Below are 24,610 nucleotides of genomic sequence, written 5' to 3'. Positions count from 1 at the left end.
GTAGGCTAGTTGAGAACAAGTTCTCATTTGCAACTGTGACCTGGCCAAGATAAAGCATAGCAGTATGAGCAGACAACACAGAGTTACACATGGAGTAAACAATTAACAAGTCAATAACACAGTAGAAAACAAAGGGGGAGTCTATATACAATGTGTGCAAAAGGCATGAGGTAGGCGAATAATTACAATTTTGCAGATAATGCACTGTATATAAAACCCACATGTTTATACAGTTACTGACATTTTGTTCCTTCCCTTGTCCCCCATATAGGATGTGAACACAGCAGAGAGACATGTCTGCCTAACCCGCAATGTCCACACCACCCTCGCCATCGCCATGGAAACTACTGTTTCCAAGGTAATGCCCAGTTGATGCCATTTCGGCCTTTTAGTCTGGTCTAAATGGCATAGGCTCGTTTCTGGTATAAATGCAACATGTAAAGTGTTTGTTTCACGATAATCCTGCTAAACTGCATGATCATTACACAAGTGCATCTTGTACTTGGGGTAATAGGCCTCTTTAAAATGTGCAGTTTTTTCACAATGCCACAGAAGTCTGAAGGTTTGAGGGAGCGTGCAATTGGCATGCTGACTGCAGAAATATCCACCAGACCTCTTTCCAGATAATTTATTGTTAGTTTCTCTACCATAAGCCGCCTCCAACATCTTATTCGAGAATTTGACAGTATGTCGAACTGGCTTCACAACCGCGGGCCACTTGTATGGCGACGTGTGGGCGAGCAGTTTGCTGAGTGCCCCATTATTGTGGTGGGCTTAAGCTACTACAGGCAACGAACACAATTGCATTTTACCAATTGCAATTTGAATGCACAGGGATTCCCTTGACAAATGATCACAATAGATACCGGCTGATTTTCTAATCCACAACCTAGCTAAATAAACTAACTTTTATTTTTAGAAGGTATGACAAATATTCCCAGTCATGTGAAATCCATAGATAAGTGCTTAATACATTTATTTCAAATTTACCTATTTCCTTAAATGAATTGTAAGTCAGTAAAATTGTTGAGTGTTGCCCTGTTTATTTTTGTTCAATATACATGCTCTTGTCTTTCAGGTGAAAACCCCAGTAGTTAACGCCAAGAGCAAAGTTCTTGTCCCTGGTCTTCCCGGTCACCAAGCGCCGGTCAAAGCAGCTTTGGGATCCGAGAAGAGGAAAAAGGGCACAGATACCAAAGAGGTATGTTGACCTTGTCAACCTGCCCTTCTCAACTCTGTTGGCGATTGCAATAAAAACCTTTACTTTTTGAAGATTTGTCTTGGAAACCCAGAACATGAGTGTTGTCTAGTTTTGGCAGATTTAATTTTTTAATTTTTTTTAAAACTAGGCTAGTCAGTTAAGATAATTATTTTTTTACTGTGACGGCCTAGGAACAGTGGATTAACTTTTACCATGTCAGCACGGGGATTCGATCTAGCAACCTTTCGGTTACTGGCCCAACGCTCTAACCACTAGGCAACCTGTCGCCCCAGATGCATGACTTAGTTCTGGGGGCAGACTGTTAGAGAAGATGGTAGAATAAGGAGAATGTTTATTTGTATTTTTTTTACTGAATATTGTACAAACGTCGTCCACATGCTGAATTGTGAGTAACTCACATTTAAAAAAAAATGGCAATACAAACTAAAATACAATAAACAGCAGGCATAGGCAAAGTACGTTGCTTAAGCAGAGCGGTAGTTCCACTCTTGTCAATCTGCCAAATGTCCCTTTCTGAAATTTGAAAGATAAACACTTGCGAAATCGTAGTTTGATCAGTGACATTCTGCGCACCAGAACAAAGTTTATCGTTAGTTGTCGCATCCCTGAGTCTGACAGACGCTACGATAAGTTATATTAGGTGCGTCTGTCCACGAGAGATTAGATTATAAGCGATGATCTGAAGGCGTTTCACTCAGCGAAATGTTTAAATAATATATCATTAACCAAAACTTAGATGTGTGCATACAACTTATGCATGTGTTCCTAGGGATCAAACCCACTATCCTGGCGTTGCAAGCAATGTACCCTCAAAGAAAAATTGGGCACTGGACAAATTTCGCTTCTGCTGTGCACAAACTTGAACGTTGTGAAATTTCTAACTTCAAGCGCACTTTTACTATGAACACTGAGGCTGTACCCACTAAGTTAGTTTCAGACACTGGTCAAGTATGCTTTTGTTGCAATTTGATCATATTTCCATGTTAAAATGTTATATCGTTGAGTCTACAGTAGCAGCCAATGTGTGGTGTTCAATGTAGGCCTACATTCCATAAGATAAAAAAAAATATGCTGCAGTGCTTGACATTAACCTGTTTATCCACTTGTCCTTCAGACAAGGTAGAAATTAAATGTATTATTCCCTCAACATTATTACTGAGAATCAGACAAATTGTTCTATACTTAGCTTATTCAAAATACAACACTGCCCCTTAGACAAAGCTCTTTACCCAACTCTTCAAATGTCTTTTTGTGCTCTTGTAGTAAGCAATCACTTCTCATTTCTGACTAAAGCATCTATAACTGGGCTAATAACTCACTAACTAGCAAAGGATATGAACAAATGCGCACATGTGGCTACATACAGCTCTCACTGATCTCAAAAGAAGCCCATCTACTTATGACCGCTCATTCTGAACACAGTCCAGTTCAAAGTGAATGGCAATGGTCTGTTTGCATATAGGCCTACTGCTGCTCTGATTTGGCTTTGTGGCACTGGTGTGTAGAGTACAGACTGCATGTCCTGCATGTCAATGCAATACAATCCTACTCAGAAAAGTGTCTTGTTGCCTCGATCATAATTCCCACAGTCAAGGGAAATGTTGCTTGTGTTAGCTGAGGGGTGAAACTCGCATCTCGTGCTTCTCTGTGCGGGCTGATATTTATTCTGTGGAAGTCTCAGGGGAGCTGCGTGCCCCTCACTGTTTAGAGGAAACATTGGTTGCAAGCAGTATGCTCTACTGAGCTACAGAGGACCTGTTGCTGCCATTAGGCATGGACGAATTCTGTGTTACTCTGTCAGTAGTAAATGCAGTCAGACACCATGCAAAAGTATCGTTTCATTCCTCTCTTACTAAGGCCGAGTGCTATCCTGTGTCTTAGCCAGTCAACGGAGGAGTGAACACATTGTAGCACAGCAAATAAAATACTCTATAACCCTTCTCTCAAGTTGTATCTGTTAGCAGCAAACTGCTTGTGCCTTGCCTCATTTACTTCGCTGTTAACCCATCCACTGCTACGCCAACTTTTTCCTCCCCAGATGTCCATAGAGGAGCGACTGGGAGAGATCGACTTGTCACGTGAGAAGGGCGGAGTCAAGGAAACCCCCTCTCTGCAGACGGACAACTTCGCGGTGCTACTGGTGCAGGGTCTGGAGAGCAAGGACGCCAACATCCTCAATGTGAGCGGACCCTTTTATTTTTGAATATATGGGCTCCGATATGCCAGATAAGGCACTTGCAACACACCACAAGATCCCTGTATTGTTCAGAAAAATTTATGAAATATTTCTCACTGATCTGGGGGTTCATAATATCCAAAGTCTCCAGTGATCATGTGATGTCAAAACAGAATTTTTTTGTTACTATAGTGAATGCTTTGAGCAACAAAACCGACGCGTGCTCAACTAGGGGTCAAAACAAATTGACAACATGTAAACTACAGTGCATTCGGGAAGTATTCAGGCCCCTTAACTTTGCACATTTTGTAACGTTGCAGCCTTAATCTAAAATGGATTAAGTTAATGCATTGTGTTTCCCCCCTCATTAATATACACCATAATGGCAAAGCAAAAATAGGTTTAGATATTTTTGCAAATGTAGAAACTGATATCATGTTTATGTAAGTATTCAGACCCTTTACTCAGGACTTTGTTGAAGCACCTTTGGTAACAGTTACAGCCTCGAGTCTAATTGGGTATGACGCTACAAGCTTGGCACATCTGTATTTGGGGAGTTTCTTCCATTCTTTTCTGCAGATCCTCTTAAGCTCTGTCAGGTTGAATGGAGAGTGTCGAAGCACATCTATGTTCAAGTCCGGCCTCTGGCTGAGCCACTCAAGGACATTCCGAGGCCAGTTCTGCTTTGTTTTGGTCGTTGTCCTGTTGAAAGGCGAGCTCTGTTAGTGACCATTAGGTTCTTGGTCTTCTCCCTGACCAAGGCTCTTCCCCGATTGCTCAGTTTGGCTGGGCTGCCAGCTCTAGGAAGAGTCTCTTGGTGGTTCCAAACTACTTCCTTATAAGAATGATGGCCTCTTCTTGGGGATCTAAAATGCTGCAATTTTTTGGTATCCTTCCCCAGATCTGTGGCTCGACACAATCCTTTCTCGGACCTCTATGGAGGATTCCTTCGACCTCATGGCATGGTTTTTGCTCTGACATGCACTGCCAACTGTGGGACCTTATGTAGATGGGTGTGCCTTTACAAATCATGTCCAATCAATTGAATTTACCACAGGTGGACTCAAATCAAGTTGTAGAAACATCTGAAGGATGATCAATGGAAACAGGTTGCACCTAAGCTCAATTTCAAGTCTCATAGAAAAGGGTCTGAATATTTATTTAAATAAGTTATTTCTGTGGTTTTTATAAATATTTGCTTTGTCATTTTGTGGTATTGTGTGTAGATTGAGGAACACAATTAATTTAATACATTTTAGAACAAGGCTATACCGCAACACAGTGGAAAAAGTGAAGTGGTCTGAATGGTTTCCAAATTCACTGTGTTTAGTCTCAATGCATATTGAACGTAAAGACATTTGCACAATGAGCACCTGTCTTTCAAATGCTTTAGTTGTTGGTTGGCTAGCTAGCTAGTGGAGTTTTGCCATCTTAGCATTAACATGAAGTCAGTCAACATTACATGGTAACAAGAACTTGCTGAAATGAGCCACCTACGATTCCACACACGGCAGCTTCTTGTCATTGTTACTAGTGACGTTTAAATGTTAATGTCGGGCCCATAATGTTTTTCTGCGGTGCAGTTATCACAAAACTACCACTAACATAGCATTTCCCAAACTGTCCTGGGGACCCCAAGGGGTATTCATTTTTGGTTTTGCTCTAGCACTACACAGCTGACTCAAACGATCAACGCTGGATAATGAGTTTGAATTTGAATCAGCTTAGTAGGTGTTTGGGAAATGCTGCACCAACAGGTCCCCATCCTAATGAAACGGCACAATTTCACCAATACACTTGAAGTTTACATACACTTAGGTTGGAGTCATTAAAACTAGTTTTTCAACCACTCAACAAATTTCTTGTTAAATATCCCGGATCCGGGAGAATTGTCATCAACTACACTAATTAGCATAGCGCAACGGTCAAAAAATCTTACTAGAAAATATTCATATTCATGAAATCACAAGTGAAATATAGTGAAATACAGCTTAGCCTTTTGTTAATCACCCTGTCATCTTAGATTTTGAAATTATGCTTTACAGCCAAAGCAAGACAAGCGTTTGTAAGTTTATCGATAGCCTAGCATTGCATTATGTCCAGCTAGCAGCAGGAAGCTTGGTCATGATAATCAGAAAAGCAATCAAATTAACCGTTTACCTTTGATCTTCGGATGTTTTCACTGAAGACTCCCAGTTAGACAGCAAATGTTCCTTTTGTTCAATAAAGATTTATTTTTATACCCGAAATACCTCCTTTTGTTGGTCACGTTATCTTGATAAATTCACCGGAAATAGCAATCACGACAAAGCCGAACATTTTTCCAAATTATGTCCATAATATCAACAAACATGGCAAATATTTTTTATAATCAATCCTCAAGGTGTTTTTCAAATCTATTTGATAATATATCAACAGGGACAATTGGCTTTTCAGTAGGAGCGAGAGGAAATATGACTACCTCTGTCTTACGCACGAATCACTTTGAGAGCCATCAGCTGGCTACTGACTCAATGTAGTCGTTTACGCTCATTCTTCAAAATAAAGGCCTGAAACTACGTCTAAAGGCTGTAGACACCTTAAGGAAGCCACAGAAAAAGGAATATGGTTGATATCCCTTTCAATGGGCAATAGGGATGCATAGAAAGACAGGGTTTTCAAAATAAGAGTCACTTTCTGATTGGATTTTTCTCAGGATTCCGCCTGCAATATCAGTTATGTTATACTCACAGACAATATTTTCACAGTTTTGGAAACTTTAGAGTTTTCTATCCTAAGCTGTCAATTATATGCATATTCTAGTATCTGGTCCTGAGAAATAGGCGGTTTGCTTTGGGAACGTTATTTTTCCAAAATTAAAAATAGTGCCCCCTAATTTCAAGAGGTTAACAAGCTATCATTTTGGCAAGTCTGTTAGGATATTTTCCAACAATTGTTTACAGATAATTATTTCACTTAAATCACTACATCACAATTCCAATTGGTCAGAAGTTTACCTACACTAAGTTGACTGTGCCTTTTAAACAGCTTGGAAAATTCCAGAAAATAATGTAATGGCTTTAGAAGCTTCTTATAGGCTAATTGACATTATTTGAGTCAATTGGAGGTGCACCTGTGGATGTATTTCAAGGCCTACCTTCAAACTCAGTGCCTCTTTGCTTGACATCATGGGAAAATCAAAAGAAATCAGCCAAGACCCCAGAAAAAAATGTAGACCTCCACATGTCTGGTTCATCCTTGGGAGCAATTTCCAAATGCCTGAAGATACCATGTTCATCTGTACAAATACCATGGGACCACGCATCCGTGGCTTGGTTGCAAATGGGTCTTCCAAATGGACTACGACCCCAAGCATACTTACAAAGTTGTGGCAAAATTGCTTAAGGACAACGAAGTCAAGGTATTGGAGTGACCATCACAAAGCCCTGACCTACCCGACACGTTTGACCCAAGTTAAACATCTCTACCAAATACTAATTGAGTGTACGTAACCTTCTGACACACTGGGAATGTGGTGAAAGAAATTAAAGTTGAAATAATTCACTACTATTATTGACAATTCACATTCTAAAAATAGTGGTGACCCTAACTGATCTAGATAGGGAATTTTTACTAGGATTAAATGTATTTGGTTAAGGTGTATGTAAACCTCTGACTTCAAATGTAGTTAATTCTCCATGCTGTAAGTAGTTGTGCATCTTTAAAATTGTTTGCAACGGAGATCAAGCACTCCGCATGTCATTGTTGAGTTGAAAAATGGCAATGAGACAGCAAAGCGATAGCAGCAAAGTCCTCTATGACAATACTATAATAAGAAAATGTCAACTTTTGAGGTCGAAATTAGCTACATTGGCAGTACAGGTGCAATGCTGTACAAACCATTGCTGACCGATAAGGGACTGAGTGAGAAAATCATAGTGCTGATTACAGAATTGCAGTTGATAGCCATCGTCAATGGGTTGAGGATGTCCGCTTCAATACCCTAATGGTATATCTAGAACCTGACTACAAATACCATGTTGAGAAAAACGTGACTGCCCTGATGGAGTAATTGTACAATGATGGCTCTGCAAGTACACAGCGTGAGCTCTCAAACCATATGTGGCGATGACAACACATTGTTGGACGTTGATGAATATGCCGACATGCATCACTGCAGTGATCCATCACATTAAGAAGTGGGACTTGAAGTCCCATTTACTGAGAACTTCAAGGAGAGGCACACAACAGAGATCCTAAAATATACCATCGTTGCTGAGTGGGTGGGGGACAGCAGTAAGGAGAGCGCCAACTGGTAGTTTGCCAGGACTGCTGTAGATCCAACTGCATTGCCCCGTAGTGGTCATACACAGGACCATATCTGAATTGTGAATGCATGTAAATGTTATTTAATAAAAGTTTAAATGACAATGGTACTTTGAAACATTGAACCTTTTTTTTTTTTTTATTTGTCACATCGCTAATTGGTATCTGACATTCAGAATCATAAAGCATGTCTACCGCCCCCATCGCATAATTTTTGTGGCGTTTCAGCCATCCAATCTTGATCTTCCGCTTTATTTGTAGTTTATAGAATAAAGGTAAATTGGTATGGAGTGTTTTGGTAAGTAAGATCCCTGACCCTTCCGCTTTTTGTCAGTGACATACATTTACAGTTTTTCTGAAATCTGTTCATTGACATTAGTCCCTCTGCCCCACAGAATGTGTTTCAGACCCGGAAGGATAACTTAATAAAGAAAACCGTTTCCCGGTTACCCATCCCTGCCGTCTTGCCATTGGTGGAAGAGCTCACCAAGAGAATGCAAGGGCATCCATACACGTAAGTGAACACCCCCTAATTGGATATGATCAGATGTTGATGATATTCACATTCCCGTTGATGCAAGACAAAGACAAACTAAATTCTGCCGCTAAATCTTTATTTACCTTGAGTCATTTAGCAGACGTTCTTATCCAGAGCGATTTACAGGAGCAATAAGGGTTAAGTGCTTTGCTCAATGGCACGTTAGTAGATTATTAACCAAGTCCGCTCAAGGATTCAAACCAGTGAACGTTTTGGGCCATTACTGGCCCAATTGTTTTTAGTTAAATCTAGTTGAAGGCATCATTCCTAAACCCTTCACCCTGATATTGTTGCCTGAAGGGAACCTAACTTCACCCCAACTCAACTAGTTTCTCCTTTTCCCATTTGTACTACAGGGCAGTGCTGATGGTGCGATGGCTCAAGGCTGTTCTCATGCAGCACACCTCCTACCTGTCCTCGGTGAGTCTATCCTTGGGTGTCTTCAGCTAGCTGCTAACTTCAAACCCAAAACATGGTTTGTTCTGGGGAATGTATAAAAATAAATACTGTTCAGCTCATTAGCTCACAAACATTTGGAGAGTTTTTTGTTTTTGACCAACAGTTTATACAATTGTACACACTTATACAGTCAGATTATTGACCCAGGACCAATGTTTATACTTCCTCAAAATGAGGAGTGAATTTATTATATTTTATACTGACTTATTTTATACTGACTTTTATACTTTTTTTTTATACTGCTTTTGTTCAATCCCCGTACCAGTTGCCAGACCTGGTGTCTCAGCTGGGAGTGTTGTACCACATGATTGAGAGCAGGGTCAAAATGTTCCACAAACTGACCAAGCTGCACGGCAAGCTCTATCTGCTCATGACACAGGTACGTCTTGGCACTAGTTGTTTTCACTCCACAGTTAATTCAAGTGCTACTACCAAAAACTCGACACGGGAAACCAGGTCCAGAGAAAAGCCTACGCTGTGTTTGAATAACCATACTAACGTAGTGTATATTACATACTTAATGAGTATATACAGTTGAAGTCAGAAGTTCACATACACCAAATATATTTAAACTCAGTTTTTCACAATTCCTGACATTTAATCCTAGTAAAAATTCAGTTAGGATTACCTCTTTTATTTTAAGAATGTGAAATGTCAGAATAATAGTAGTGATTTATTTCAGCTTTTATTTCTTTCATCACATTCCCAGTGGGTCAGAAGATTACATACACTCAATTAGTATTTGGTAGCCTTCCACAAGCTTTCCACAAAAAGTTGGGTGAATTCTGGCCCATTCTTCCTGACAGAGCTGAGCTGGTGTTACTGAGTCAGGTTTGTAGGCCTCCTTGCTCGCAGACGCCTTTTCAGTTCGGCCCATAAATTCTCTATAGGGTTGAAGTCAGGGCTTTGTGATGGCCACTCCCATACCTAGACTTTTTTGTCCTTAAGCCATTTTGCCACAACTTTGGAAGTATGCTTGGGGTCATTGTCCATTTGGAAGACCCATTTGCGACCAAGCTTTAACTTCCTGACTGATGTCTTGAGATGTTGCTTCAATATATCCACATAATTTTCTTACCTCATGATGCCATCTATTTTGTGAAATGCCACCACAATGATTCTGCCACCGCTTTGCTTCACGGTTGGGATGGTGTTCTTCGGCTTGCAAACCTCCCCCTTTTTCCTCCAAACATGACGATGGTCATTATGGCCAAACAGTACTATTTTTGTTTCATCAGGCTAGCCCATCTGGCTTTTTTATGGCGGTTTTGAAGCAGTGGCTTCTTCCTTGCTGAACAGCCTTTCAGGTTACGTCTAAATAGGACTCGTTTTACTGTGACTATAGATACTTTTGTACCGGTTTCCTCCAGCATCTTCACAAGGTCTTTTGCTGCTGTTCTGGGATTGATTAGCATTTTTCATCTCTAGGAGACAGAACGCGTCTCCTTCCTGAGCAGTATGACAGCTGTGTGGTCTCATGGTGTTTATACTTGCGTACTATTGTTTGTACAGAACAACGTGGTTCCTTCAGGCGTTTGGAATTTGCTCTCAAGGATGAACCAGACTTGTGGAGCTCTACAATTTTTTGGGGGGGGTCTTGGCTGATTTTCTTTAGATTTTCCCATGATGTCCAGCTAAGAGGCACTGAGTTTGAAGGTAGGCCTTGAAATACATCCACAGGTACACCTCCAATAGTCTAATTGACATAATTTGAGTCAATCAGAAGCTTCTAAAGCCATGACATTTTCTTGGATTTTCCAAGCTGTTTTAAAGGCAGTCAACTTAGTGTATGTAAACTTCTGACTTCAGCTGTACAACATACTATTAGTGCATTTTATTATACTGTAAACGAACAGTTAGCTGCAACATTTTAAGACTTCATTAACAAAGTCCATTGAGAACGCACAATGACAATACCACTTAGTTAAGCAAAGAATAACGTGAACAATCAAGTCAACATATTAAATATGCTATGCTTGCAAGTTCGCTGCGTTAGTAGCCAAGTAACATACTCGTACATAAACTCCTCTCCCCGTGAAGGGATGAGTAGCAGGCAGTTGAATTTGGGCGTGCATTTCATCCGGATGTGAAAATACTGCCCCCTGTCACCAAGAAGTTAAGTACTGCAATACATCTCCTCATGGACTGCACCAGATTTGCCAGTTCTTGCTGTGAGATGTTACCCCACTCTTCCTCCAAGGCACCTGCAAGTTCCCGGTTGTTTCTGGGGGCAATGGCCCTAGCCCTCACACTCCGATCCGACAGGTCCCAGACGTGCTCAATGGGATTTAGATCAGGTTTCTTCGCTGGCCATGGCAGAACACTGACCTTCCTGTCTTGCAGGTAATCACGCACAGAACAAGCAGTGTGGCTGGTGGGTCATGTCAGGATGAGCCTGCAGGAAGGGTGCCACTTGAGGGAGGAGGAGGTCTTCCCTGTAACGCACAGCGTTGAGATTGCCTCCAATGACAACAAGCTCAGTCCAATGATGCTGTGACACACTGCCCCAGACCATGATGGACCCTCCACCTCCAAACCGGTCCCACCCCAGAGTACAGGCTCCGGTGTAACGCTCATTTCTTCGACAATAAACGCCTATCCAACCATCACCCCCGGTGAGACAAAACCGTGACTCGTCAGTGAAAAGCACTTCTTGCCAGTCCTGTCTGGTCCAGCGACGGTGGGTTTGTGCCCATAGGCGACGTTGTTGCCGGTGATGTCTGGTGAGGACCTGCCTTACAGCAAGCCTTCAATCCAGTATCTCAGCCCATTGAGGACAGTCTGAGCACTGATGGAGGGATTGTGCGTTCCTGGTGTTACTCGGGCAGTTGTTGTTGCCATCCTGTACCTGTCCCGCAGGTGTGATGTTCGGATGTACCAATCCTGTGCAAGTGTTACACGTGGTCTGGCACGGGAGGACGATAAGCTGTCCGTGCTGTCTTAGGCGTCTCACAGTACAGACAATACAATTTATTGCCCTGGCCACATCTGCAGTCCTCATGCCTTCTTGCAGCATGCCTAAAGCACATTCACGCAGATTAGCAGGGACCCTGGGCATCTTTCTTTTGGTGTTCTTCAGATTCAGTAGAAAGGCCTCTTTAGTGCCCTAAGTTTTCATTACTGTGACCTTAATTGCCTACCGTCTGTAAGCTGTTAGTCATAATGACCGTTCCCCAGGTGCATGTTTTTTAATTGTTTATGGTTCATTGGTTCATTGAACAATCATGGGAAACAGTGTTTAAACCCTTTACAATGAAGATCTGAAGTTATTTGGATTTTTAAGAGTTATCTTTGAACGACAGGGTCCTGAAAAGGGGACTTTGTTTTGTCCGAGTTGACATGCAGCTGCTGTAATGATGGGCTATGCGGTTCGTAAGACCAGCGTAGCTAACAATTTGTCAGCCAACATAACGTGTAACTTAATTGAGAAGTTATTTATTACATTGCTCAACATTTTATTATTTGTCGTTAATTAAAACAATGAATTTGTATCCGCTCTTGTTGGACTTCAGCTGCATATTTTCCTCCATGTAATTTTTTTGTTTTTTTTAAGCCATGCCCATTTCCTGGAGAATTGTATTTTGGGATCCAAAAGCATGGCAGTAGTGTCCACTGCTTGTTTTCGTACGACACCTGGGAACTTTTGGCATACTAACTATATCCATACCAGTAAGCATACTCTACGTACAATAGTACGGGTGTTCCAACTGCTCTAGTCTATCAAGGTTTTGATGATAGGTTGTCTAGTTGAATAAGATGTTAGTACTGCAATAACTCAAATAAGTGGAAATGGCTAGGGTACTTGGAGAGGTTCGGGAAACGTCTTAAGATGGATAAGACCGTGAGGTCACTTCTACCCTGTGTCGAAAGTGACTGTGGCCTTTTTGGTGGCCAGGTCATTGATAGTACAGGAACAGTGAAATGAGAGCCTTTCCCGTGTTTGATGGGCCCTTTGTCCCTACCAAACCCTGGTTCTCTCATACATCTTTTTAAAGGATATTTAATGATTTGTCTAGTTTATTTTAGACACTGCAGCACCTGACTGCATATGCTGCCATTGAATGAATAGAACGGGTGGGTGTCCCTATTCAAGCCAATGATGGCATAATGTAGGCTGGTGGCTATTGCGAGTGTACCCATAAGAGCAGGAAGTAAAATACAATGCATTTTGCAAGTATTCATACCCCTTCACTTTTTCCATATCTTAGTTACGTTATAGCCTTATTCTAAAATTGATAACATTTGTGTGTGTGTGAAACAAAGTGAAAACAGGTTTTGAGAAATTTTTGCAAATGTTTAAACAGTGCATGTCAGAGCAAAAACTAAGCCATGAGATCGAAGGAATTGTCCAAAGAGCTCCAAGACAGGGTTTTGTCGAGGCACAGATCCGGGAAAGGTTACCAAAACACTTCTGCAGCATTGAAGGTCCCCAAGAACACAGTGGCCTACGTCATTCTTAAATGGAAACAGTTTGGAACCACCAAGACTCTTCCTAGAGCTTGACCAGTCAACTGCCAGGGTTAGAAGTTTCTGTGTGCTGCTGCATTGTTGCCAAGGCCAGTGTTTCCCATGACTATCTGCAGTCCTGTGTTCAACAGGACAATGCCTTCATTGGACAAATGAAACTGTCCATTCAGCTTTTCCCCCACCTGTGGCAACTGCTGCCTACTAAAGTGTTTTTCTCTCCCAGGTGGTGACAGGTGACAGTGGTGTCACAGACGTGGACCATAAGGCCAAGCTTGTCTACGAGGACGGTAAGGTCTCAATTTTTTTTCTTTTTATACCTTTATCACTCTCTGTATCCTATATTTATTTATATTTATTTATTTATATTTATTTATTTATAAATATTTTTATTTATTTATAAATATTTATTTATAAATATTTATAAATAAATATTTATTTATTTATAAATATTTATTTATTTATAAATATTTATTTATTTATAAATATTTATTTATAAATATTTATTTATTTATAAATATTTATTTATTTATTTATAAATATTTATTTATTTATAAATATTTATTTATTTATAAATATTTATTTATTTATAAATATTTATAAATTTATAAATATTTATAAATATTTATAAATATTTATAAATATTTATTATTTATAAATATTTATTTATTTATAATTTATAAATATTTATTTATTTATAAATATTTATTTATAAATATTTATAAATAAATATACATACACACACACGAACGTACGTAAGTATTCGGCCCCCTTTGAACTTTGCGACCTTTTGCCACATTTCAGGCTTCAAACATAAAGATATAAAACTGTATTTGTTTGTGAAGAATCAACAACAAGTGGGACACAATCATGAAGTGGAACGACATTTATTGGATATTAACTTTTTTAACAAATCAAAAACTGAAAAATTGGGCGTGCAAAATTATTCAGCCCCCTTAAGTTAATACTTTGTAGCCCCACCTTTTGCTGCGATTACAGCTGTAAGTCACTTGGGGTATGTCTCTATCAGTTTTGCATCGAGAGACCATTCCCATTCCTCCTTGCAAAACAGCTCGAGCTCAGTGAGGTTGGATGGAGAGCATTTGTGAACAGCAGTTTTCAGTTCTTTCCACAGATTCTCGATTGGATTCAGGTCTGGACTTTGACTTGGCCATTCTAACACCTGGATATGTTTATTTTTGAACCATTCCATTGTAGATTTTGCTTTATGTTTTGGATCATTGTCTTGTTGGAAGACAAATCTCCATCCCAGTCTCAGGTCTTTTGCAGACTCCATCAGGTTTTTCTTCCAGAATGGTCCTGTATTTGGCTCCATCCATCTTCCCATCATCTTCCCACCATAACCATCTTCCCTGTCCCTGCTGAAGAAAAGCAGGCCCAAACCATGATGCTGCCACCACCATGTTTGTGTTCAGCTGTGTTGCTTTTACGCCAAACATAATGTTTGCATTGTTGCCAAAAAGTTCAATTTTGGTTTCATCTGACCAGAGCACCTTCTTCCACATGTTTGGTGTGTCTCCCAGGTGGCTTGTGGCAAACTTTAAACAACACTTTTTATGGATATCTTTAAGAAATGGCTTTCTTTCTTGCCACTCTTCCATAAAGGCCAGATTTGTGCAATATACGACTGATTGTTGTCCTATGGACAGAGTCTCCCACCTCAGCTGTAGATCTCTGCAGTTCATCCAGAGTGGTCATGGGCCTCTTGGCTGCATCTCTGATCAGTCTTCTCCTTGTATGAGCTGAAAGTTTAGAGGGACGGCCAGGTCTTGGTAGATTTGCAGTGGTCTGATACTCCTTCCATTTCAATATTATCGCTTGCACAGTGCTCCTTGGGATGTTTAAAGCTTGGGAAATCTTTTTGTATCCAAATCCGGCTTTAAACTTCTTCACAACAGTATCTCGGACCTGCCTGGTGTGTTCCTTGTTCTTCATGATGCTCTCTGCGCTTTTAACGGACCTCTGAGACTATCACAGTGCAGGTGCATTTATACGGAAACTTGATTACACACAGATGGATTGTATTTATCATCATTAGTCATTTAGGTCAACATTGGATCATTCAGAGATCCTCACTGAACTTCTGGAGAGTTTGCTGCACTGAAAGTAAAGGGGCTGAATAACTTTGCACGCCCAATTTTTCAGTTTTTGATTTGTTAAAAAAGTTTGAAATATCCAATAAATGTCGTTCCACTTCATGATTGTGTCCCACTTGTTGTTGATCCTTCACAAAAAAATACAGTTTTATATCTATGTTTGAAGCCTACACATACACACTGTATATTGCTTGCTTAACAATGATTTGAAAACGGATAAGCAGGAGAGCAATTGGGGGGTGGTGTGTTAGGATTTGCATACCCTGACCGGCATGCCAAATCACGACTACAGCTTTTGCTGGGCAGCCGGCGAACTTACTCATTATGGCACTGTATAAAACTGCATAGGAAATTGGCTTTTGATTAAATAATTAGGGCCGGTAGCTATTTCCTATTAGGGCTCGGGAATATGGCCAAAATATCAATGTTTTAATGTTTGTCGGCCATTTAGCAGTATTTTGTTTCTGAACAATACATTTTCTAAATATGGTTTATGAGTAGTAGGCTTGGGTGGTATTCTGTATATTTGGAAATAGCCACGGGATGACTTTTCAATACCTTTGGAACTATTGCTGACTGTTTTTCAATGCATTTTAATGTTTGTAGCAACTTGAGTAAATACCTGCAGTCAAATTGAGCGGAATGTTAGGTGCTAAAGCAGATCGCATTCATTTCCCCTACCACATTATTTTACATTATGAAGCTTACTGTAGTTCCCCAGAACAGTTGAGCCAGTCAGGTGTTTGTAAATAGCACAATGGGGGAGCGGGAGCTGCTGAGTCCAGCTGTTTGGCATGGGATGTGTTTTATATTGAAAGTCAACTTTTTTTTCCCTTTAATATTGTGATCTGGGACATGCAACTATAGTTTTTCTTCACAGAAAATACAGTAGCGCAACGCATTCGGCAGAAAATGGCTTAATTTTCATCAAATGACAACAGAAATGCAATGCTATTTGGTTGGCAGCCACAAGTAAATAAGCTTACAATGAAAAAGCACATGTTTTTGTAAAAGAAAACTATCATAGAAACTGTATTATATACAGTTCCTAATGTTTTGCTTAAAGTTTATCTTGCATTTTACCGGTGAAAAGTCAGCTGGCTACACTGAGAAGTAGCTACACATCAGTCAGAGCACAGAATGCCCATACATGAACTGTCATCCGAGTGGAATGACACTGAAGCACAACATTACTGTGATGCCGAGCAGGGAGGGAAATCCTGTGAGAAACGCAGAATTCCGCTTTAACTCGACCCGCAGTTTGACCTGCTAGTGGCTGAATTAATAAGGTGATGGGGCATCCTTGCTTCCCCCCCTTCCTGCAACAGTTTTCTCAGAGCAGGCGTCAGACCCGTTGCCCTAGTGACTGGACTTACACATGCTGCTCCAGAGCCAATAGTGTTCTTCCTTCGAACAAGTGTAAAACATCCCTAAAAAACCTTGTTTATTTGTATAATGGATCCCCATTAGTTCCTACCAAGGAAGCAGCTATTCTTCCTAGGGGCTAGCAAAGTTAAGGCAGTTTATACAATTTAAAAAAACATTACATTACATTCACATATTTAACAACACACTGTCTGCCTTAAATCCACCACTACCACATCTACAGTAAAAAAGAATCGGTGTGTATGCGCGTCTGCCTATGTTTGTTGCTTCAGTCCCCGCTGTTCCTTAAGGTGTATTTTTATCAGTTTGAAAAAGTATATATCTGTGAAGAGATGTCTTGTGGTGTATGCGTGGGTGTCCGAGCTGTCTGCCAGTAGTTCAACCAAACAGCTCGGTGCATTCAACATGTCTATACCTCGCACAAATACAAGTAGTGATGAAGTCTATCTCTCCTATACTTTGAGCCAGAGTCCTGTTCTGAGCCAATTGACATTTTCTTAAGTCCTTTTTTGTGGCATCTGACTGAACAGTAGTCTAGGTGAGACAAAACTAGGGCTTGTAGGACCAGCCTTGTTGATGGTGCTGTTAAGAAGGTAGAGCAACGGGACTTCTCCCCATCTTAACTACTTTTGTATAAATGTGTTTTGACCTTGACAGTTTACAATACAGGGTTTTGTCACCTTAACTTGCTCAATTTCCACGATTTATTACAATATTTAGTTGATGTTTGGAGTTTAGTGTAGGGTTTGTCCCAAATCCAATACGTTTAGTTTAAGACATTCAGGACTAACTTATTTCTTGCCACCTGCTCTGAAACTAACTGCAGCTCTTTAAGTGTTTTATTCACTGTAGTAGCTGACATGTATAGTCTTGAGTCATCTGCATACATGGACACACTGGCTTTACTCAAAGCAAACAAAACAACCCCCACAATCTTTTTATCATCAATTTCTCTCAGCCAATCAGTCATTTGTGTAAGTGCTGTGCAAATGAAAAAGTTATTTAAGTAGTTAGCATTATCAGTTGGTTTTGTAATGAATGAGCCATCTGATTCAACGAATGATGGAACAGAGTTTGCCTTTTTCCCCGAAATTTAATTTAAGGTGATCCAAAGCTTTTTACTGTCATTCTTTGTCATTTATCTTTGTTTCATAGTGTATTATCAATTTGCATGAAGTTTCTGCCCATTCCTTTTGCCTCATCCCTCTCAACCTTAACATTCTTCTGTTCCTCATCAATCCACAAGGATATCTGTTTTTATAGTCATTTTCTTAATGGGTGCATGCTTATTAATAACTGGAATAAGCAATTTCATAAATGTGTTAAGTGCAGTGTGTTTGTTCCTCATTACCCACCACAGACCAACAAATATTCTTTACATCAACAACATAGGAATTACTACAACACTTCTATGACCTCTTATACACTATTAGGCCCAGCCTTCGTAACTTTGCTTTTCCTAGATATGGCTACTATATATTATGATCACTACAGCCAATGGATCTAGATACTGCTTTCAATCACATTTCTGTCGTATTAGTAAAGATGTGATCAATTCATGTTGATGATTTCGTTCCTGTGCTGTTTGTAACTACCCTGGTAGGTTGACTGATAACTTGAACCAGGTTGCAGGCACTGGTTACAGTTTGAAGCTTTTTCTTGAGCGGGCAGCTTAATGAAAGCCAGTCAATATTTAAATCACCCCCTGAAAGTTTACCCCTCTGTTGATATTACATACATTATCAAGCATTTCACACATGTTATCCATATACTGACTGTTAGCACTTGGTGGTCTATAGCAGTTTCCCACCAGAATGGGTTTTGGGTGAGGCAGATTAACCTGTAGCCATATTATATCAACAGTATTTAACATGAAATCCTCTTATCTTTACAGGAATGTGGTTCTGAATATAAACAGAACTACAACCTCCACCATTGGCATTTCTATATTTTCTGTAAATGTTATAACCTTGTATTGCTACCACTGCATCATCAAAGGTATTATCTTTAGTGAGTTTCAGAGACAGTCAGAATATGAATTTTATCTGTTACTAGTAAATTATTAAGCTACATGTTTAACGCGGACTGTTTTGAGTGCTTTTCTTCTGGGATGCTTGATTTATTTTCATTGCTTTACTGGGAAGCTTAGCAGAAGTAGATATGTTATTTGTTAGTGCAGGGTGAGCTGCTCAGTGTACTTCCTCATAGGGCACACCAGCTTAGTGCTAACAGTATAAATCTGGTTTATAGGTACATGATTACTGCATACAATAGCTGTAGGATCAGCAGAGGCATTCAGTACAGGTAAAGGGACATACATGTTGGTTACCTACATTGTCCAGCAACACCTCTGGTATAATGTACAATTGCTGAAGCATTATGACAACTCAGCGTCACAATGGTAGGGGTTACCTGCGCTGGGCTTGAGTCATTGATAAGTCATTGTCTCAATGCAGCCTTATAATGCTGTGAAAGGAGCCAGGAACCCAAATTATTTGGGTGGATCCCATCCGTGTAAAAGCGTGTTTTGTTTCCAAAAGGAATTGAAATTGTCAACAAAAGTTTCGCCCATTGCGCTGCAATAATCACTTAGCCAGTTGTGAAGAGAGAATCCTTCAGTTGTGAAGAGAGAATGGTGCTGACCCCTAGAGGGGTCAGCGCCAGATATGATGATCATCTTCTGTTGCCACTCAAAGGTCCCAGTTACATCACAAATGGTCCTTTTTGTTCTAATGTTCTTTATTTATCCATAAAAACTCAGTTTAGCTGGCGCGCTTCAGTCAATAATCCATACAAATCCCAAACGTTACTAATAAACGTATCCAAACAAGTCAAACAACGTTTATAATCAAACCTTAGGTATCCTAATACGCAAATAAACTATACAATTTAAGGCGGAGAATAGTATGTTCATTAACGGAGATAAATAAGAAGGAACGCGCTTTCCTCCACACGCTTGGAAACACGACAGCCAAAATGGGAGCCACCTAGAAAAACTACAATTTCTGGGTCATTTTTTCCCAAAACCAGCCTGAAACTCTTTCTAAAGACTTGACATCTAGTGGTAGCCCTAGGAACTGCAATTTGGGAGGACTTGGGCTTATATTATAGTACTAGCTGTTGAAATCAGTGTTATGCTGAATGTTTTTTTGGGGGGGGGGGGGGTGGTTTGTCCTCGGGGTTTCGCCTGCCATATCAGTTCTATTTAATCTCAGACATAATTGTAACAGTTTTAGAAAATGTGGAGTTTTCTATCCAAATCTGCCAATTATATGCATATCCTAGCTTCTGGGCCTGAGAAACAGGCAGGTTACTTTGGGCCCGCTTTTCATCCGGACGTGAAAATACTGCCCCCTATCCCAACAGTTTTTAACATAAATATATAACTTTGGCCAACATATTCATTTTAATGACATCAACTGTTTCAAACTTGCCAAATCGAGGGATAGAAAATAGTTAACCAATTACTATGATGTATCGTCCCTTAGGATCAGCAATTACCTCAGAAGATACAAAGGGGTTAGATTTATCATCCAAAATTTCAGCACCTCTTGATTTACTATGCAAGTTGAACAGTTTACCAACCCAGTCCCTGCAAATCAGAAAGTGCTCACTAGTCCTCAAGTGAGTATCTTGTATAAATGCCAGATTCGCCTTCAAACCCTTTAAATGTGTCATCACCTGCTTACGTTTCACAGGGTTGTTAGCCCCTTTGATGTTTCACGAAATATACTTGATGGTATTATTCCGGGAACCCTGAGCACTCCCGTTTTATACAATCCTTTCATTAGAGTGGAAAAGCAATGAATACCCAAAAACCCCGGGATAACTTGTCTCAGAGTAATAATGTATTTGGAAAAGGTATAGGGGGAAAAACACTGAAAAGACAATGGCATTAGAACTGAACAATTCAACCTCCTGCCCCTCACCCCAGACAATACCTTCCCAAAAGAGGTAAAAGCCTAAATAGAACATGTTTTCACATTTTGAGAGTGCGGCGTTAAACCCACAGTCCCGCACTTTAAAGTGGGGAAGAAGCTCCCTTGTCCGAGATTCTCCATCTTCTCATGGAAAAAGTGCACTCAAATATCAGGGGGCCTCTCACCGTCCCAGGGCTTGGATGCAGTGACCGGTGGGCACAATCAATCAGGGGTGTCTCGTACATGGCAAGAACATCCTTCAGCAGCCCAGTGACTAAATCCGTGGCGGCGCAAGGCATTTCTGTGATTTTTTTTTTTGTTGGTTTGTTGTTGTAAATGTTAACGCAAAATTGGGATGTTAACATCCCTAGTGACTGTTACCTGTGTAAATGTGCTCTAGCGGACCTGTGTATTTGCTTTAGGGAAGAATCACATCAAGCAGCCTGTCGAGATCCCCCGCCTCTTGAGTTTTTAGCTCAACTGTGCTGTCAAAGCGAACAGGCCCTGAATGTCAACTAATTCAAATGCGAATATGTACTTTTCACCCAACTAAATTTAAGAGAAAGGGGCTTTTTTTTTTGTTTAGTTCCCTCACCTCTCTGGTCTGTTCCATTTCTCTGGCCATCTCTCCCCCTTTTCTGTGGTATGATTAATGTCTCTCTGATGTAATAAAGCTGTCAAGTGGTTCTGTAAAGTGTCTCGACGGTGGCTTTGTGAATGACTGGTTTTTGTCTTGTCCCTCCGCTCTACAGCGTCCTCTGATGAAGACAAGGCTTCAGGCGATGAAGGTCTTCCAGACGAAGATTCTGATGTAAGTGGTACTGAGACAAAGGGGCTGTGGGTGGGAAGGAATGCAGATGGGTTGTGAAACGCCTACTCAAGTTTATATGGCAGTGTTGTAAAGCAGGCTTTTGCTCTTGAACAAACACATTCTCACAGATCATTGTTTTATTGTTAGTTTGACTTGTTTGACTTGTGAACTGCGGTCTTTTACTGAGTTGTTGGGTTGACCTGGGAATTTGTCTGTGCAGAACTGGGAGGAGGATGGCATAGAGGATGAGACTATGGAAGACGAGCATAGAGAAGAGACGGAGGAAGGCATGAGGACGGAATCCAAAGCTAACGGTGATTCCGACATGGAACCGGGAAACGAGAGCGAGGAAGAGTGATGCTCTTCAAAGGAAACAATCTCAAAATGAACACACAAAAATGGACCTGAGATTGATGTACTTTTATTTTCATGCTTTGTTTTTATTGTATCAGATCATAAATGGTTCCACCAAAAAAATGGACAGGCAGTGGGTGCGTGTGACCGGCTGTGAACGAGGGCTATTCTTTTCCCAGGACAGCCAACAAAGGCGGGAACGTGTTATCCCCACAACCAAGCTGAAAACCAAGACCCATGCTTCTGTACCAATCTCCTCCTTTCTCCACTTTGTCTGTGGTTCTGGGTGTAAATCAAGTGTGACCCCCCCCACTGCTTATTCCAGAGAAATGGTGGCCTTGTTGCCTGACATGGGATGCATCCAAATGGCTCCATATTCCCTACATACAGTTGATGTCGGAAGTTTACATACACTTAGGTTGGAGTCATTAACTTGTTTTTCAACCACTCCACAAATTTCTTGTTAACCTGTCTAGGACTGTCCGGAACCCCTCGGCAACAGCCAATGAAATTGCAGGGCGCCAAATACAAATCTCATAAATACAAGTATTAGGCACCATTTTAAAGATAAAATTCTCGTTAATCCAGCCAGTGTCTGATTTCAAAAATGCTTTACAGCGAAAGCTCCACAAACGATTGTTAGGTCACCACCAACTCACAGAAAAACCCAGCCATTTTTCCAGCCAAAGAGGAGTCACAAAAAGAGATGGCAATTAATCACTAACCTTTGGTCTTCATCAGACGACAGTCATTTTTTTTTTATTTTTTTATTTTACCTTTATTTAACCAGGCAAGTCAGTTAAGAACAAATTCTTATTTTCAATGACGGCCTGGGAACAGTGGGTTAACTGCCTGTTCAGGGGCAGAACGACAGATTCATTCATAGGAATTCATGTTACACAATACATGTATGTTTTGTTCGGTAAAGTTCATATTTATATCCAAAAATCTTAATTTACATTGGCGTGTTACGTTCAGTAGTTCCAAAACATGCAGTGATATTGCAGAGAGCCACATGAATTCACAGAAATACTAATCAAAAATGTCAATGAAGATAAACATTTTAGACATGGAAATATAGATACACTTCTCCTTAATGCAACCGCTGTGTTTGATTTTAATAAAACTTTACGGTAAAAGCATAATCTGAGAACGGTGCTCAGAGCCCAAACCAGCCAGAGAAATATCCGCCATGTTTGGTAGTCAACATTATTCATAAACAGTATTATAAATATTCACTTACCTTTGATCTTCATCAGAATGCACTCCCAGGATCGCAGTTCCACAATTAAATGCTTGTTTTGTTCGATAATGTCCATTTATGTCCAATAGCTTCTTTTGTTAGGTCGTTTGGTAAACAAATCTAAATGCGCGATCTGGTCCTTTCGGACGACACTTTCAAAAGGTTATATTACAGGTCGAAGGAACTTGTCAAACTAAGTATAGAATCAATCTTTAGGATGTTTTTATCATAAAAGTTCAATAATGTTCCAACCGGAGAATTCTTCTCTCTGTAGAGAAGCAATGGAACGACAGCTACCTCGCAAGTGAAAGCGCGTGACCACTGACCCAAAGAGCTCCCATCCGGCTCCACATCACCGTAGAATCCTCATTCAAGTTTCTGAAGACGGTTGACATCTAGTGGAATCCTTAGGAAGTGCAACAACCTGTGTATTTTAATAGGGGTGAGTTCAAAATCTACAAACCTCAGATTTCCCACTTCCTGTTTGGATTTTTTTCTCAGGTTTTTGCCTGCCATATGAGTTCTGTTATACTCACAGACATAATTCAAACAGTTTTAGAAACTTTGGTGTTTTCTATTCAATAATAATGTTAGCATCTGGGACTGAGTAGGAGGCAGTTCACTCTGGGCACGCTATTCATCCAAAAGTGAAAATGCTGCCCCCTATCCCAAAGAAGTTAACAAACGATAGTTTTGGGAAGTCGGTTAGGACATCTTCTTTGTGCACGACACAAGTCATTTTCCCAACAATTGTTTACAGACAGATTATTTCACTTATAATTCACTGTATCACAATTCCAGTGGGTCAGAAGTTTACATACACTAAGTTGACTGCCTTTAAACAGCTTGGAAAATTCCAGAAAATTATGTCATGGCTTTAGAAGCTTCTGATGGGCTAATTGACATCATTTGAATCAATTGGAGGTGTACCTGTGGATGTATTTCAAGGCCTACCTTCAAACTCAGTGCCTCGTTGCTCGACATCATGGGAAAATCTTTCTGAATGGCCGCTCAGCAAGGAAGAAGCCACTGCTGAAATGTCTTCTGGTTTGATGAAACAAAAATAGAACTGTGTGGCCATAATGACCATTGTTATGTTTGGAGGAAAAAGGGGAGGAAAAGGGAAAACAATCCCAACCGTGAAGCACAGGGGTGGCAGGATCATGTTGTGGGGGTGCTTTGCTGCAGGAGGGACTGGTGTTCACAAAATAGATGGCTTCATGAGGAAGGAAAATTATGTGGCAATATTGAAGCAACATCTCAAGACATCAGTCAGGAAGTTAAAGCTTGGTCGCAAATGGGTCTTCCAAATGGACAATGACCCCAAGCATACTTCCAAAGTTGTAGCAAAATGGCTTACGGACAACAAAGTCAAGGTATGGGAGTGGCCATCACAAAGCCCTGACTTCAACCTTATAGAGAATTTGTGGGCAGAACTGAAAGTGTGTGCGAGCAAGGAGGCCTACAAACCTAACTCCGTAACACCAGCTCAGCTCTGTCAGGATGAATGGGCCAAAATGCACCCAACTTTTTGTGGGAAGCTTGTGGAAGGCTACCAAATACTAATTGAGTGTATGTATTCTTCTGACCCACTGGGGAATGTGATGAAAGAAAT

General features: G+C 40.5%; 1 protein-coding gene and 2 non-coding genes across 3 annotated transcripts in view; all 3 read left to right on the top strand.

Annotated features, from left to right (window-relative positions):
• Positions 1-22,201, top strand: part of LOC110505246 (WD repeat-containing protein 43) — a 41,467-nt gene extending 19,266 nt beyond the window's left edge. Inside the window, exons 9-17 of the mRNA XM_021584350.2 lie at positions 272-358; positions 1,079-1,201; positions 3,261-3,401; positions 8,099-8,217; positions 8,598-8,661; positions 8,966-9,079; positions 13,391-13,454; positions 21,340-21,398; positions 21,619-22,201. Coding sequence (XP_021440025.1) covers positions 272-358; positions 1,079-1,201; positions 3,261-3,401; positions 8,099-8,217; positions 8,598-8,661; positions 8,966-9,079; positions 13,391-13,454; positions 21,340-21,398; positions 21,619-21,756 — 909 coding nt within the window. The 3' untranslated portion in view covers positions 21,757-22,201. The remainder of the gene's footprint in view (positions 1-271; positions 359-1,078; positions 1,202-3,260; positions 3,402-8,098; positions 8,218-8,597; positions 8,662-8,965; positions 9,080-13,390; positions 13,455-21,339; positions 21,399-21,618) is intronic.
• On the top strand, positions 2,994-3,130 carry LOC118944386. The gene has a single exon (XR_005039612.1). It is a non-coding gene; the product is annotated as a small nucleolar RNA SNORA15 (small nucleolar RNA).
• Positions 12,557-12,684, top strand: LOC118944378. The gene has a single exon (XR_005039604.1). It is a non-coding gene; the product is annotated as a small nucleolar RNA SNORA71 (small nucleolar RNA).
• Positions 22,202-24,610: the final 2,409 nt, after the last annotated feature.

Source organism: Oncorhynchus mykiss, chromosome 25 (genome assembly GCF_013265735.2).
Source record: "Oncorhynchus mykiss isolate Arlee chromosome 25, USDA_OmykA_1.1, whole genome shotgun sequence".
NCBI classification, from domain to species: domain Eukaryota; kingdom Metazoa; phylum Chordata; class Actinopteri; order Salmoniformes; family Salmonidae; genus Oncorhynchus; species Oncorhynchus mykiss.
This window is presented reverse-complemented; position numbering and strand designations above follow the sequence as displayed.